This window comes from Chrysemys picta, chromosome 3 (assembly GCF_011386835.1).
Source record: "Chrysemys picta bellii isolate R12L10 chromosome 3, ASM1138683v2, whole genome shotgun sequence".
Classification (NCBI taxonomy): domain Eukaryota; kingdom Metazoa; phylum Chordata; order Testudines; family Emydidae; genus Chrysemys; species Chrysemys picta.
The window spans coordinates 127,526,505-127,544,556 of record NC_088793.1 but is presented as its reverse complement, the minus strand read 5'-3'; the positions used below and the strand labels follow the sequence as shown (position 1 = coordinate 127,544,556).

The 18,052-nt window shown below is 42.8% G+C and overlaps 1 protein-coding gene across 3 annotated transcripts in view; it reads right to left on the bottom strand.

Annotated features, from left to right (window-relative positions):
- The window catches only part of SMOC2 (SPARC related modular calcium binding 2), a 172,093-nt gene extending 168,167 nt beyond the window's left edge, over positions 1-3,926 (bottom strand). For 2 of the 3 annotated variants that reach the window (XM_065590457.1, XM_065590459.1), the window contains exon 1: positions 3,166-3,926. In XM_065590457.1, the coding sequence (XP_065446529.1) occupies positions 3,166-3,237 (72 nt within the window). In that variant the 5' untranslated portion in view covers positions 3,238-3,926. The remainder of the gene's footprint in view (positions 1-3,165) is intronic. The other variant, XM_065590460.1, reaches the window with a different exon arrangement.
- Positions 3,927-18,052: the final 14,126 nt, after the last annotated feature.

Sequence of the window (18,052 nt, the reverse complement as noted above, 5' to 3'; positions counted from 1 at the left end):
TTTGGCCTAAAACACCTGAGGCTTAATTATCAGAAGTACTGAGCGCACTCAGTTCCTGCTGAGTTCAATCTGAATTGTTGGTACTCAGCTCTTGTGAAACTCAGCACAATGGTGTGTCAAGTTACATACCTACAATTTGTGGCCACTTTTGAAAATGTTGGCCTCTGTTAGTTACTCCCCCAGCCGTGATATTGGTGGGCAGCTTTCATTTGCCACATGGAAAAGAGATGGGTGTTCTATATACAGGGGAAGATAATCTAGCATTGTAGAATGATGCAGCAGGTTAAAAAACACACACACACTTCCCTTCCTTTCACTCCCAAATACCCCAGGTTCGGTTCACACACAACACCTATTGACATTTCTGAGAAGTGCTCAAGATGAAAATGCATCCTTTTGTGTCAGTACCTCAGGGAAGTCAATATCTCTAATGTATTAAGAAATAAGGAGTGAAGAGTACATAACTGGAGAAAAATAACTATCATATTGATACACTGTGAACTACAAGTCAAATGACTGTAAGGAAGAGTACAGAATGATTTAGTATTGAGCTAACTGTTGCTGTGATATTGCACTTTCCATTTTAATAAGAAATGTCTCCAAATATTTTGTAGGAATAACACCCCACACCCCACGTGGTACCAAAACTCAAAACCCAAGGTTTATTTTTATGGGAAATTTTTTACAAGATTAACATTTTCTGTTTGCAGATTATGTGCATCCAGGCGTTTATTACCTACTTTATGAATTAAAGGTTTCTAATGTAAACAGCGACACGTTTGATGAGCCAGCTCTGTGAGAGCACATCCACAGGGAGTGCTGTGAAGAACTGGCTTAGGTTCACTGCCTACAGGAGTTAGCACTTATGCATCTATACCAGAGCTGGTTGCCACCAGTGAGAAGCCCAATGTAGATCAAACCTAACCATCAAGTTTCCAACTTCAATACCCCTCTGGAAGCACAAGTTCAAATTCCTTCAGAATTGACTTAGCTTTTCATCCTTCCAAGGTATATAAATTGAGTGCCATATAGTTTATTTGGGGGAGAGAGGTCTTTCAGGTGAAACCAAAGTTATATTTGCCTTGTATGGACATATTACATTTTTATAAGACAGTGGTTTACCCCAGTCTCCTTGGCCAAACTTTCACTTCTTCCACTTCAGTAGAGCTACTATCCATCTCCCCAGAGATGGCTGCATTTCAGTGGCAGTGTATATGTATCTAGTGGTCAAATGCTTTAGGATCCTTTGGGATGAAAGGTGTTATATAACAGAAGTTGCTGTTACATGGAACAACTAAGATTGACAGCCTTTCTAATTCACAATCATTTAAAATGTTTATAATGGGCCAAGGAAAGAAAACAAAGTATTGGTTTCTGTAAATCTTGTTCATGTAACCAACCAACTCAAATTCTAACGTGCTTTTGAAATCAAACTTGGAATTCAGTGCCAAAAATCACCTTGTGCTATTTTTTTCCCCCAAAATCCTCTCACCATGAGAGGACAGTTTAAAAACTAGTCTAAGTGGTGTTATGGTACTCCACTTGATTTCATGTGTTCTGTGCTTGCAAAAGTGGAGTGAGCTTTGTGGTTTTAGTTAGCAGTTGTTAATCTACACATAATTTTCAATAAATTAGACAGGGAAACCAGACAACTTGTGAGGAATGTCAGGTATGAGCAACACCCCCAAGCCTCTGAAAATATCACACTGTAACATTTACCTATCTTATAGAAACATTCATTGTCTGAAAGTCTAAGATAAAAAATTAGAATACATCTCCCTTTACAAACCTCCAAACTGAATATCCTTTACCAAAACACTTAACTGCCTGAAAATGGGTAGCTGCCCTTTATGTTTATTCAAGCACACATTTAAAAACACAGCTAATGAATATGTTTTTATTTCTACAGATCGCATTAATTATAGTTTTGCAAACACTACAACCTCTACAAGAAGCTTGAACTGAGCTATTAGCTGCAAACCTCACGTCTTGGCTAGAGAAGTGATTATGGCTTATTTAGCAATCCTAATGAATTGGCTCACCCATCCTTAAACATAGTCCCATGTTTAGCAGCAGGGGCCCCAGAATAGCTAAGGAGGGCTGTTTCATGGGGCGTTATAATTAAAAAAATAAATGGTCAACCTAAGATGATCCACATATTTCTAAATGCAGCCTTCAGTGCAACGTTAGTCTACTGCAGCATAATAAAGGCAATAATATTAAAGCTCTGTGGAGACCCATAGTAAATTTCCATTTAACTGCAATAGCTAATCTTGTTCCTTGGAAAATGCAAATGGTACATTTTATGGAGTATTACCCATGGGTTCTGTGTTGTACAATACACACAAATAAAGGTTTCTAATGTACAAACTGAAGAATTTTCAATCTAAAATAGATGCAAGAAGGAGAGGTTTTATTTCCTCTTTCCCCCCACCATCACTTTATCTTGTCTCAGGGAGGCTCAGAAAAGCGTTTCAGCAGCAGCAAAGTTACCTAGCACATTACAAGCAAAGGGGAAGGAATTTGTCTTGCAACAATTCAACCTGTATGCCTACCTGATCTGTGGCTAAACTCGAGCGCTGAATTCTCTTGCTACTGACCTACTAAATCACTCGCACACTTTGCCCTTCGAAATCATCCACTATCAGGTTTCTTATTTAGTTTCTCCAGCTTGCGTCTCTCTCTAACCAGTGCTCGTTTTACAGGCAAGGTGAACAGCAATGCAGTGCTGTTTTTATTTAAAGTCAGCTTCCCTGATCTCTGACAGGAGGGACTGTCAGCTGGAAAAGGGTGGAGGGGAGGGGTCTCCTTTTCTCTCTCCACCGAGTTACAGAAATATACAGCAATCCATCAGTCCTTGTCCACATAGGACAGGCTGAGAAGGTTTGATCTCAGGGACTAGAACAGGTTAGAACCCACATGGGCAGAGTCACCTAGAGCCACCCCCTAAGACCTGTACGCTTCATTCAACCTCCGCATTAGCCTGACCTAAGAGGGGAGAAGAGAGGAGATCAGGTCCAGGATTTGTTGTTTTCGGGGTGCGCCCTACGCGCCCCCAAACTGTTCACACTCGCTCCCGGCGCTGGCCGCAAATAGCGAGCTCCGAGGGTTGTGCTTGTTTGGTAAGCCCCCCTGATGGGAGGAGAGGGGAGCCGCCTGCCTTACCGTGAGCGCGGAGAACTTCTGAGCCGGCACCAGGAGGAGCAGCTCGGGGAGCAGCAGCAGCAGGAACCGCATCCTGATCCGAGGCCGGGACAGTCGCAAAGTCGCTGCTGGCGGGGGAGGAGGGGGACTTTCCTTGGGCTCTGGCTGCTTTTCAGTCTCTCCTGCGGGGAGGTCCCTTTGCCCAGGGCTTCTTTCCCCACCCCCTGAAGTGAGGGGCTGGGGGACAGCGCGCTCCCTCCCCTCCCCTCGCCGGCTGCTCGAGCGCTTCCCACCTCTGGCCGGGGAGCTGCCTCCCCAGCCTTGGGGCGGGTTCCCCTGCGATCGCGCAACGCGCTGCGGGGAAGCTTCGTCTGCTGCTCCGGGGTCGGGGCGTGCCGCTTCTCGGCTTCCCTGGAGCGGATCAGATGCTGCCCCGCGTCTCTGCTGCGCTTGGCCGCCCCTCCCTTGGCACCGGAGGGTCGCCGGCCGCAGCCACGGGGCAATGAAAAGGAAGGAGAAAATGGGCAACAAGCCTGCCCCCTTCCTATGTGTCTTCCCCAGGGCAGCACCCGGGCAGCACCGCTCGCACGTGCCCTCTCGCGCTGCAACAGCTGGCGGGGTTGGAGCTGCTGGACACAGCCCGGGAGCTGCTGATGATGATGATGTCGTGTGAACCGCCCCAAATATTTTATTTCCCTTTACTCTGCTTTTTGCCTTTCACTTCTCCCTCGCCCAGCCTCCAGCTTCTCCTCCCAGACTCACTGATCCTCCGCTGATTGATTGATTGACCCAGCCAGCTTAGCTCCAGGGGACACAGACACATACACCAATCATCTTCGTGGCCACCAGAGCCCTTAAAAATAAGGTTTAAGGGGGAAATGAGAGGGTAGGGGGAAGGAACACGTAGCTTTTATTATTTCTGGTCCACGTTCAGCGCTGAGGTTTGCAGCAGTTTCTTGGAGACTGTGCAACACGTGCAGATAGGCGAGCTTGTGTGTATTGGTTTATACTCACTAATGAGTGCGACGCAGAGGGGTAAGGTGAGCACAGGGTAGTTTCCTCCTGGGTATTGTTTGCTGCCCAGTTTACTGAGTTCAGAGCCGCTGGCCTATTTTGTTGTTGCATCCTGACGCTGGAAAGCATCGTTTTCAGTACAACATTGCTGAAATATTTCAGCCTTGGCTTGTAACGGGGGGTACGAATCTGGCTGGCTCACACAAACACCAAGCTTTACTATTTTCGAGCACAATGAGGCAACTGCCTGTCATTTTACTTGAAAGGCCTTATACCATAGAGGGGAAGAAAGTATTTGGCCGAAACATTTCTTGCATGGATTTTGGTATGTGTTTCTGGGCAAAATACTGTTTGGTGATCAGCCTGTATTTAATAAATACCTGATGATTAAATTAAAATAACAGAGCGTTAGCTTTGCATTCTTGTAGGTTATCTTTTGGGAACCGCATAAAGGAATGTTGTTTATTATCTCCTACTAAAACCAACAGAGGATTCCTTACTGAGGATTGGGTACAAGAAACTGTTCCACACCATCTTTCTTTTTCATGGAGTGATTCCATAGCAAGCAGTGGTTCTCAGAGCTGTACAGCTGCAGATATCTCCATGGTCCGGACACTCATTGAAACAATAAGCCATTTATAATGATTGCTGACATTATGTTAGCATCTGGAGTCTCCATATTCTAAGCACTGTACACGCATATTATACACAAAAGAACTACCTTAAAATAGCACTAATAAGGTTGCAAAATCAGGCACTCAAACATTATGAAATGCCAGAATTAAGAATGCCTGTGCAAATTTAATTCTGTCCCTTTGTGCATCAGTATTATGATAATCTTTAATTGTATTTTCACATTCTATTTTTTCCCTCAGAACACTGCCTCATTCAGTGCACAGGACAGGTGGTGCTTAATTAATGAGCAGCTATTCAATGTTTTGTTTTCTCCCCATTGTTCAGGGTGTGGCCCTGAGCCTTATTTACTGCACAATATTCAAACCTTGCTCTGCAGACAGAATTAGTAATATCCTCAGGGGGGTTTCTGTAGTGGTGATCACTCTAGTAATATCTCTGAGTGCTTCACAAACAAATTTATTTTCGCAGCTCCCCTGTGAGATGAGTGTGTATTATTGTCCCCATTTAAAGAGAGGGAATGGGGGCATAGAAAGATAGTAGTAAAAAGTATCCATGAATTTTTGGTGCCCAATATAAAACACTAAGGAGCTGATTTTTCACAGTAATTACCATTTCATATGTTCGAAGCACAGCTCCCACTGACTTCAGTTGCAGCTGTGAGTATTCAGCACTTCTGCACATTAGGTCTCAGAGTCCCAAGTCAGGCCCATACAACTACTGACTATCTGTGAAAAATGTGGTTTAAGCAACTTGCCCAGCATCACAGAGGATTTCTGTGACAAAGGCAGGGATAGATTCCTGTTCTTTAGGGCAGCCTTCATCTGCCTTAACCTTGAGACCCACCTTAACCTTGAGACCCTCCTTTCCCTTCCTGTAGTTTCCTGCTTTATTCACTACACACCTTCCCGCTTCTGCAACAAATGAGACAGAAGTTCTACAGACAACAGCCTTTTTTTACTACGCAGCCCTTATTTATCCTCAGAGCAGGTTCATCCCATGGACTAAATGAGGCAGGGCTGTGTGGAAAAGAGCCCCATCATCTCAGGCATTGGCACTCTTACAGCAGGATTATTTGGCTATTTGGACTCTCTCCTCAGACCCTACGCTACCAGCACTCCCAGCTATCTTCGAGACACCACCGACTTCCTGAGGAAACTACAATTCATTGGTGATCTTCCTGAAAACACCATCCTGGCCACCATGGATGTAGAAGCACTTTACACCAATATTTTACATGAGGATGGACTACAAGCTGTCAGGAACAGTATCCCTGATGAGGCCACAGCACACCTGGTGGCTGAGCTTTGTGACTTTGTCCTCACCCACAACCACTTCAGATTTGGGGACAACTTATACCTTCAAGTCAGTGGTACTGCTATGGGTACCCGCATGGCCCCACAGTATGCCAACATTTTTATGGCTGACTTAGAACAACGCTTCCTCAGCTCTCATCCCCTAGTGCCCCTCCTCTACTTGCGCTACATTGATGACATCTTCATCATATGGACCCACGGAAAGGAGGCCCTTGAAGAATTCCACCTGGACTTCAACAATTTCCACCCCACCATCAACCTCAGCCTGGACCAGTCCACACAAGAGATCCACTTCCTAGACACTACAGTGCAAATAAGTGATGGTCACATAAACACCACCCTATACCGGAAACCTACTGACCGCTATACGTACCTACATGCCTCCAGCTTCCATCCAAGACGCATCACACGATCCATTGTCTACAGCCAAGCTCTAAGATACAACCGAATTTGCTCCAACCCCTCAGACAGAGACAAACACCTACAAGATCTTTACCAAGCATTCGTAAAACTACAATACCCACTTGGGGAAGTGAGGAAACAGATTGACAGAGCAAGATGGGTACCCAAAAATCACCTAATACAGGACAGGCTCAACAAGGACAATAACAGAACACCACTGGCCATCACATACAGCCCCCAGCTAAAACCTCTCCAGCGCATTATCCACGATCTACAACCTATCCTGGAAAATGATCCTTCACTCTCACAGACCTTGGGAAGCAGGCCAGTCCTCACTTACAGACAACCCCCCCAACCTGAAGCAAATACTCACCAGCAACTACACACCACACCACAGAAACACCAACCCAGGAACCAATCCCTGTAGCAAACCTCGTTGCCTGCTCTGTCTCCATATCTACTCTGGCGACACCATCAGAGGACCCAACCACATCAGCCACACCATCAAGGGCTGATTCACCTGCACATCCACTAATGTTATATATGCCATCATGTGCCAGCAATGCCCCTCTGCCATGTACATTGGCCAAACCGGACAGTCCCTCCGCAAAAGAATAAATGGACACAAATCGGACATCAGGAATGGTAACATACATAAGCCAGTAAGTGAACGCTTCAATCTTCCTAGTCATTTTATTACAGATTTAAAAGTCACTATAATTGAGCAAAAAAACTTCAGAAACAGACTTCAAAGAGAAACAGCAGAACAAATTTGCAAATGAATTTTAAACACCATTAATCTGGGCTTGAATAGGGACTGGGAGTGGCTGGCTCTTTACAGAAGCAGCTTTTCCTCTCCTGGAATTGACACCTCCTCCTCCATTATTGGGAGTGGACTACATCCACCCTGATTGAATTGGCCCTGTCAACACTGGTTCTCCACTTGCGAAGTAACTCCCTGCTCTCCATGTGTCAGTATATAATGCCTGCATCTGTAACTTTCACTCTATGCATCCGAAGAAGTGAGGTTTTTACCCACGAAAGCTTATGCCCAAATAAATCTGTTAGTCTTTAAGGTGCCACCAGACTCCTTGTTGTTTTTGTGATAATATAATTGAAGAATGTATTATAATGCACATGTACATGGGGCCCAAATTAAAGTTGCCCAGACAACCTTAATTCTGATATTTCCTAACTTGTAAGAGCTTGATTTTGCAATCTTAATAGTGTTCTTCTAATCGAGTTTTTGTGCATGAGAATTCCTAGGTTTTTAAAAAAGCAAGCTGAAAACCAGAAATGTCATAATGTGTCATCTTTACTTCCATTTGGGTCATCAGCAGGGTTAGAACTTTTAGAGCAACCACAAAGACCTCTGCTACTTAAGCTACTGGAATAACTGATAGCAGTAATAGGTCATCATCCTCAGTGTGGCCCAGCACTAGAGAGGGATGAAACACTTTTCCAGTGAGCTTCACAGATAATGCTGACAGCAGAGGAATGGTGAGACTCAGGAATCTTGGTTTCCATTCCAGGATTGGGAGGGGAAAGTGCTTGAGTTGACACAGACTCTTCTGCACATTGCTCCCTAGCATGACACCTTCCGGTATCATCCCTTCAAACCTGTTTCTGGTCCCAGTCCTGTCTCTTTCTCACCCCCGGTTCCTCCTCTCAGCACCATTCTCGTTACCTAGGCTGTCCCAGTCTCCACTCTTCAGGTTTCTGACTGCAGTCCCAGTTTCTTTTTCCAGCAAGTCCTACTCTTATCCCTCCATACTTTCTCCTGGCCCAGTCTCCTTTTCCAGCCAGTCCCAGTTCCCTCCCTCCCAGCTCCTCATCCAATCTGTCTTTCTTCCCAGCCCTGGTTTCCAGTTGCCACTCCTATCCACATTCCCCTTCAGCACTGGCTCCCAGTTCCAATCTCCCTCCCTGGGCTCCTTCTCCAATTTGTGTGTGCTCCTCCCCCGATCCTTGTCCCAGTCTCTCTCTGATTCCTTATCCAATCTCAGTCTCCCCACCACCTACTGGCTCCTGCCCCTCCCACTTTCCCTCTCCTGTCTCCCAATCTCCTTGCCCAGCCAGTTGTAGTCTCCCCTCACCCCAGCCTGCAGTCCCTGTCTCCACCACCCATAGTTCCCTGTCCCAATTTCTCTCTCCCCGCTGCCAGACTTCAGTCCCAATTTCTGCCCCCTATATCATGCCTGGCTCCAAATTCCCCCCCTCCACCACCACTCTTGCACTTGTCCCCTCTGCATTTGAATCAGACAGCCTCATCCTCCACACTTCCTGGGCCCAGGCCGGGCAGTCATTCGGATGCCCAGAGCCAGCAGAACCTGTAGCAGCCCAGAGCTGCAATTGCAGGGAAATTCCTACTCAGCATCAGGCTGGAGCATGCTCAGTGCAAACAGAATCTTCAGGGAATTTAGCTGCCAAAATCCAAGTAGTGTCTACTGAGCACTTTTCAAAGACTTATAACTTGGATAAATTTGGCCACCTGATACAAAGGCCACTGCTGTCAGATTTCAAGTCCCTGCTCCAACGAATGGAGGTGCTAGAGTTTTTCAAAGAAAAGGTCACCAGAATCCTTCGAAACGTCTGAGCCATTTGGTCTGAAATTTTCTAAATAAACAAAAAATCAGCCTGAGTCAGATTCCTGACATGGAAAATTTTAGCCCAAACAGACAAAGTTATAAGTAACTGAAAACAGTTCACTAAAAAAACCTTAGTTTCCAGTCAACCCAAAATGAACCAAAAAATCAGTTAGTTGCACAGCTCTAAATTGCATCCAGAGCTGCTGAATCCTAGTCTCATGCTTTAACCACAAGACTATGCTTTTTCCTTTCCTTCTCTTGTCATTTCTGGACTGCCCATTCAGAAAGTGTTAAAAAGAAATGCAAGCTGCTTACACAAGTGATCCCTTATGGCACTTCCTACACAATGTAATAGGAATGAAATCAATAAGGTTCTATAGGAAATGCCGTAAAATTTGATAGGATTTAGAAGAGCATGAAAGTCTTTCTATAGAAAGTTTAAATTAGCCTATGTAAATTAATAAGGAATTATATTTCTACTATAGAATTCTCTAGGCTGCTTTAAAAGACTATAGAAAGTTCAGCATTCTATATTAAATTCTATAGCAGTGTTCCATGAAGGATGGTGATAGGGTCATGGGAAATCCACCAATACCAACTGTGGAAAGGAACCAATTGTTCATTTCTTAAATCTTCAGAATCACAGGAGTAAAATACCTTGGGTCCCAATGCTGCACTGAAATCATGCAGATGGACCACTGTGTTCAGAGTCTAATTGATTTGGTTGGGACGATGCAAGGGTGCAGCAGGCTGCATGTGTTTCTCAATGCAAAACTGGAGACTTAGGGCTTGGCTGCACTGCCCGGTAGTTCAGACTATGAGGTTGTGAATGGCAGTGCATGCTGCGCCGCCAACCGGGAGCTGCCTGAGGTAAGTGCCGCCTGGCTGGAGCCCGAACCCCCACCCGCACTTCAACCCCCTGCCCCAGCCCTGAGCCCACTCCTGCACTCCAAACCCCACCCTAGAAACCACACCCACAGACGGAGTCCGCACCCCCTCCCACACCTACTGAATTCATGGGACTACTCATGGAAACAAAGTTAAGCTTGTGTGTAAGTATTTGTACAATCAAGGCTTTTTATATCTAAATCCTATTGTCTTTCAATGAGTCTTATGCTTCTAAGAAACTCTCACCCTTTGATTAGATTTTAGGTGATTAACCCACTGCATTCTTATGGGTTAAAATACTGTCAGTTGTCTTAAGTTTTCTCACACTTTTATGATGCCCTAGTACAAAACTATGGGCCTGAGTTGAAGGCACACAGCACCTCATTGGTGCTGCTCTGTAGCTGGCAGGATTGGCCCATATGACACCAGAGTTATTAATATGTGCTCTGCCAATAGTGTGAGATGTTATTTTTCATTTCCTAGTGGGAGATGGGATATTTGCTACATGTTTTTCTGATAGCTGTCGCATTTTTGTCACCACTAATCTATTCACCATAAGGTAAATTCTTCTCTCAGTTATACCAGGGTAAAACTGGTGTAACTCCCTTGTAGCCAGTCGAGTTGCTTCATTGAAGCTGTGTGCAAACTTAAGCTCACCGTGATTAGCGTCAGTTGCAGGCCCTGAAAAATCAGTCAATGAATGGTTTAAAAATCATCTGCCATGGGAGGCAGGGGGAAGAACTGTTTGAAATGTTCCAAATTCAAATTGCTGCCTGACAAACTTTAAAGAAATGTGTCATTCTTTACAGCCTTTAACCCTTCTCTGTGTGAACAAAGCTCTTTGTATGGTCCATTCTACTGAATAGTCTCACCAATCTGTATCTTTACTGCTAAAAATGGCAACAGACACACAATTTGCCAGGAGCACTTGGCAGCATGGACCACACAGATGCAATTCATACAGGCAGAAAAGTAATGAAAGGTGATACTGTAATAAAGAAACCTTTCAATTACACTGAGCATTTCCCCCCATGCTGCCCACACACTTAACATTCTGGTCCACTCTCCTCCTTTAGTGCTGAGGTCAACATTGATGGAACATGAGATGCATAAAGATATGTGTAAAAACAGGGCATATGAGCAGAGGATGTGCTATCAGAAATTCTTTGTTTAATATCACATTTATCTAAGTATTGTTTATTTGCCATGACATAGGGTGAAATCTCCATCCAACGGAAGTCAGTGAGAGTTTTCCCATTGACTTCAATAGGGTAAATATTTTACTCATTGAATTCAAAGATGGAAGAGGCCTATTTCTAGTCCATTTTTCTGTCAATGCAGGATTTTTCTCTAAAATACAGTTTCTAGTGCTGTTTCCAGTCTACTTTTAAAATTCCCTAGCCAGGGGCATCTCCCACTTTGCTTGGAGAAGATTTCCCAGTCTAATAGATCTAGCTATTTAGGCTTGTGTAAAAATTGCAGTCCCCAGGTGCAAAATACCATAAATACATTTCACTGCCCAATGTATTTATTTATTTGGTGTCATTTAATTTGCACTGTTGAATGTAATTTAGAAAATGATACTTGGATCAGCATGTGTTTGTGATGGTGCCTTCACTGTTGTGTATGGGTATTATTCTGAGACATGGAGATTTGTTTAAATGTCATCAGCAAAGATATAATGAGGATGCTAAAAGTGAAAAACATGTTGATCAGTTAGCAAAGTCATAACTGTTCAAGACCCACTTGATTTCAAGTCATTTATGGAAGTTAATTTGGGGTAGTAGGCTTTTTTATTATTATTATTATTTATTTCATTTTACAGCAGTGTCATGAAGCCCCATAACAGATAGGATAACAGAAGCAAAAACAGAAAATGCAGTAATGACTGAAGTAGTAAATGTCTTTTTTGTTTCAGTTGTCACCAAAAAAGTTAGCAGTGATTGGACAACTGACATAGTGAACATCAGTGTAAATGGGCTAGGATCTTAGGCTAAAATCGGAAAAGAATAAGTTAAAAATTACTTAGACCAGTTAGATGTCTTCAAGTCAGCAGGGCCTAATGAAATATATCCTAGAATACTTAAAGAACTGGCTGAACTGATCTCTGAGCCATTAGCAATTATGTCTGAGAATTCGTGAAGGACAGGAAAGATCCCAGAGGACTGGGAAAAGGGCAAATATAGTACCTAGCTATAAAAAGAGGAATAAGGACAACCCAGGGAATAATAGAACAATCAGCTTAACTTTGGTACCCTGAAAGATAGTGGAGCAAATAATCAAACAATCAATTTGTAAGCACCTAGAAGAACATAAGATGATAAGTAACAGTCAACATGGATTTGTAAAGAATGAATCATGTCAAACCAACCTAATACCCTTCTTTGATAGGGTAACAAGCCTTGTGGATAGGGGGAAGTAGGAGATGTGATACATCTCGACTTTAGAAGGATTTTGATACTGTCACACATGACTTTCTCATAAAAAAACTAGAGAAATACAGCCTAGATGAACCTTCTATAAGGAGGGTGCACAACTGGTTGGAAAAGAGTACTCAGAGAGTAGTTATCAATGGTTCACAATCAAGCTGGAAGGATATATTGAGTGGGGTCCTGCAGAGATCAGTTCTGGGTTTGATTCTATTCAATATCTTAATAAATGGTTTAGATAATGGCATAGAGAGTGCATGTACAAATTTTGTGGACAATACCAAGCTGGGAGAGGTTGCAAGCACTTTGGAGGACAGGATTAGAATTCAAAGTGATCTGGAAAAAAATGGAGAAATGGTCTGAAATGAATAGGATGAAATTCAATTGGGGCAAATGCAAAGTACTACACTTGGGAAGGAATAGTCAATTGCATAAATGCAAAATGGGAAATGACTGCCTAGGAAGGAGTACTGCAGAAAAAGATCTGGGGATTATAGTGGATCACAAACTAAATGAGAGTCAACAGTGTAATACTGCTGCAAAAAAAGCTAACATCATTCTGGGATGTATTAGCAGGCGTGTTGTAAGCAAGACAGGAGAAGAAATTCTTCCACTCTACTCAGCACTGTTAAGGCCTCAGCTGGAGTACTGAGTCCAGTTCTGGGCACCACCCTCCAGGAAAGATGTGGACAAATTGGAGAAAGTCCAGAGGAAAGCAACAAAAAGAATTAAAAGTCTAGAAAACATGACCTACAAGGACTGATTGAAAACAATGGGTTTGTTTAGTCTGGAGAAGAGAAGACTGAGGGGGGACACAATAACCATCTTCAAGTACATAAAAGGTTGTTATAAAGAGGAGGGTGATAAACCACTGAGGACAGGACAAGAAGCAATGGGATTAAACTGCAGTAAGGGAGATTAGGTTAGACATTAGGGAAAACTTCCTAACTCAGGGTAGTTAAGCACTGGAACAAATTACCTAAGGAGGTTGTGTAATCTCCATCATTGGAGGTTTCTAAGAACAGGTTAGACAAATACCTGTCAGGGGTGGTCTAGATAATACTTAGTCCTGCATCACTGCAGGGGACTGGACTAGATGTCCCTTCCAGGCCTACATTTCTATGATTCTGTGATCATGTGCGTCAGAGATAACCAGTCCAGTCATTGCACATTTGACTTTACTTCATATGGATACAGCAACTGGGTTATTTAAAATGCTCTAAAAGTAGGTAGGCCAGTTTTTCAGTTGATGTAAATTGGTGTATTTCTCCTGACTTCAGTGGTGCTATGCTGAGTTAGACCCAGCTGAGAAGCTGGCCCTGTGTCTCTTGATGTGACTTGTTTGAGGTTTGGTTGGTATTTTGCTATTTCTGTTAAACCAGTGGTTCTCACACAGTGGTCTGCAGAACACCAGTGCTCCACTCACGCATTGCTGGTAACCTATACAATAAAACATTCTGAGACCCAAATGTGTGGGTGTGGAGTGTCAGAAGGGAGGTGGGTCTGTGAAAGAATCTCTCTTATGAAGTGGTCTGTGGACTAAAAAGGCTGTGGGAAATGACTGAATTAGTATGTATGCAGAGTTGTTGTAGCCGTGTCAGTCCCAGGATATTAGAGAGACAATGTGGGTCAGGTTCTGAAGAAGGAAGAGCTCTGTGTGGCTCGAAAGCTTGTCTCTTTCACCAACAGAAGTTGATCCAATAAACGATATTACCTCACCCGCCTTGTCTCTCTGAATTAATATACATTTTGTTAAACAAGGGCCATATGGTCCCCTACGTGGGCTATTCCTGCATGGGGGACAGGAAACTCTGAGTTTCCACTTGTGGAGTTTGTACAGAATTCTCCTCTTGGAGGCAGAGTTTCTCTCCCTGCCTTCTCACCCAACAACAACACTGGGGGTGACTGGAAGTTTGGCTCCCAGAACCACTATATTTTGTGGTAGCAAAGGCCTATCTTTGCACTGGTAAAGACTTATCTGGCCTTTTGATAGTATAACTCCTGCTCGCCTCAAGCTATTGCACCCTAGAGCTCTTTTCCTCCCTCAAAGGGAATTTCCGTAAGGACTATGAGTATGCTAATGCTAACAGTGTCAATAGGATCTATACATTTCCTTGTTCTGCCCATTTTTGATTTAGTGAATACACTCATGGCTTCAGCCCCAGAACTAACAGTGTGTGAAAGTTTGTTTGAAAAAAGACAGCCACCCAAATCTTCAGAAAGAATTGTAGAGAGAGATAATTTAAGAAGCTGGGATTTATTTTGCTGTCAGTCTAAAAATAATGCTAATTCTACTGTAGAATCCAATTTATTTTCATTAATTACCAAGATACTCTGATTACCAAGTTTTGCAAACATAGCACATACAAAACCACCTAGGGTAATGCAAACATAAATGTAGGTTGCTAACTTATTTTGATGAGCAATTTGCTTTTAGTTTTTATGGTATTTTTTAGCTGCTAGTGGACGTACTGTCGCATGTTTGTAAAGGTAATGAAATCTTACAAGAATGAGTTATCTCTGTGACACTCCTTTATTAAATCTGTGCTGAGAAACGGGGTGAGACCGACAAGATTTTTCTTTGTTTTTGAAAAGGATCAGATTTGTGGATTAGCAAAGTGACAATTAGGGAAGTTCTACTGTACATTTCTGGTATATATTTATGGTGACACATTATTTAAAAACATATGTAATAATAGATGCCTGTGTATGTATTTATATACATTATCAATATGACTAAATTAATCCCTGTTGGAGCCCCTGGATTTGCAGATGAAGATAATGCAAAAATATTCAGGAAATTATAACCATTACATGAAGTAATGTATTAGCTGTAATACTCTTTCTGAACACTAGTGGCGTGGCTCAATCTACATAGAGCACAAATGGGGAACAGGGAGAGGAAAAATAAAACACAAAATAAAATGATGACTTTCTGACCGCAGGATGGTGAGTTACGGAATGATATAAACATGAGAAAAATTGAACAGACAACATGGAATGTGCTTATTTCATATAATGATTTTTTAGAGTTTATCAGCCTTCTGTCATCATCATCATCATTGATCCGGCATAGAGCTGGTCATCTTTTGGAGGACATGGGTTTAACTAATTTGTATTAAATGGAGTGTAAATAGTGGATTGAGTATAAAGGTACAGATGATCACAGCAAAGACACAGGACAATTGTCAAGCACACACGGCCTCAGCACCCTAAATACGTTACTCCCTTCAGAGTACAAGAGGGGGCGAGCTGGGGCTCAGCTGAGATGGCTACCGCTACACTGACATTTTGGTAGTAAAAAGTTACTGAAGCCACACACGTGGGGTATGAAGTGGCTGTGCAATTTACATGTATATTTGCTATTTTAAATCCTTATGTTAACATATATGTTACATAATTGTTCCCTACTTCAGATCTGTAAATCCGGCCTAGATCTTTAGTAAAAATCATTACCAGCTAATGGTTGTTCATTGGCCTTATGTAAGATGGGCTTGACCAGTCTCATGGGGACAAGGACATTTGCAAAGTCTCTGACCACAACTCACCCCTTTGTTTGCAGTCTCAGCACAGGTGCCAAGTACTACATGGGCATAGGGACTGAACTACACCCTCACCACGAAGAGAGCAATCCAGGACAGAATTGAGGCACGTTGGCAGAGCATTGTGGAGAAGTTTCCATCGCCACTACCCATACTGTACCTGTTCTGTGCATAAACAGAGGGCTTCAGTCTCCAGGGCTGTTAATCTGGCACCTTTCACAAATACTAAAAGTGTGGAAAAACAAACAAACAAAGGTTAGCCCGGCCCCCTCAAAACCGTAGTTAACCATGTGGTCACACAGGACAGTAGGGCTATATTTTCTTCTCCCTGACCTCAAAGACTCTCCAGACAAAGTGGAAACAAATCTGCTATGCCAGATGGGAACGTAATGCAGGTTGGTGCCCAGCAAACAATGGGCTCCGTTGAGGGTGTGCAAGGCAGTGGAGAGGAATGAGCTGGTCATAATACTGTTAGGGAGATGCAGGCACTATTCTCTACTGAGTCCCCCATGGGTTCTAGCTGCCTGAAAAGGGATGGGAAGGGACCACATGAGGCAAGGCAATGGCAAGTTGCATCCTTTGAAAAGGTAACAGAGCTGTGCTGCAGTGTGGACTCCATAGGATCCTCTAGGAGAAATTCTGTTGCAGTGAGGAAAAAAAAGAATGGGGGAGGGAGACCCACCATTGGGTCACTTTATTCTAGCCACATCTCTTTAGGATCAGAGCAGTCTAAAAATACACAAGGGCAGGGTGAGAAGGGGAGGAGGTCAAAGGAAACACAAAGGGTTGTACAGGTAGAGAGACTTGGATTTGCACCAAAATGGCCTCTATTTCTCAAGTATAGTGTGCTGTTAGGGTTCTGTACATTTTACAGCCATGAAATTTGCTCCAGTCTCCACCCCTTCTGACAGAATTGTGCTACAAAGCCTAGGTTTTAATTCTTTTAAAGTAAGTTTGTAGCTCTTATAGTAGTAAATTAACCCACCTAATCCGTAAAGCTCTGAAAGATGTGAAGTGCCCAGTTGATATCTGTATGTTAACTCTGAAAGTTAAAGATGACTATTTAAATGCCAGCATTATTAACTTATTGCATTTATATTCATTAGCAGGAAGAGTTAGTGTGTTTATTCCCAAACAGCCTCCCATACTTCCTTGGATGTCAAAGGTTCCAACTTATCCTTACCCAGCTGCCCAAACCTTCTTGTTCTCCCATGAAACTTCTGTGTGTTGTCCATACAAAAATTGGTGGCACAATGAAAACAAAAATGTGGGGTCAGTGTAAAATAAATCTAATATCAAAATAAATAGCACGTGGTCTACAGAAGTTATTGTATTGTCCATTTCCTATTTAATTAATTAGAACCCTCAAATGAGATTAAATGTAATTTAGAATTAATTCCAATGAAACTGCAGTGGACTTTCCTGTGTGATGAATGGAGTGCATGGGGCTTTGTATAAAATGTGTAAAGGTTGTGCAGTTATTATTTTTATATAGCATTATAGAGGCTCCTAGCAATGCAATATGAATAAAGGGCTTGCTGTGTAAGTATGAGAACAGCAGGAGGAGATGATGACAGTGGGAGGTGTAGGATGAAGAGGACAGTATAATTATGCCTTCCTTTGGGAGGCTAATGCATGAATCTCAAGAGGACAGTGTGAGGAGGACTAAAGGTAGGACTCCTACTGAAGCCAATAGGAGTCAATGATTTCAATAGAAATAGAGTAAAGGCAATGTTGGGTGCTTTTGTAAATCCCACCCTACCTTCAGAGTGCAATGGTTGCAAAAGCCTCTAGCTGCAAATTGTAGGTATTGAACTGATGTATGTGCAGTACTGTAATACATTTACAGGAAGTGAGAGCTCTATATTGTAGCTGTTGAGTGGCACTTGTCTCTGTACTCCTCTGATATACATACTACTCTATATTGCTTGTTACTCTTTCCAACTATTTGTAATATACCTAAATTAGTGGAAGAGCTGGTCAAAAAATTTTCACACAAACTTTTTGTTGAAAGTGACTTTTTTACACGAATGAAACTTTTTATAAGAATTTGTCATCACTATCAAAATGTTCCGGTTTTTGCAAATATTTTCCAC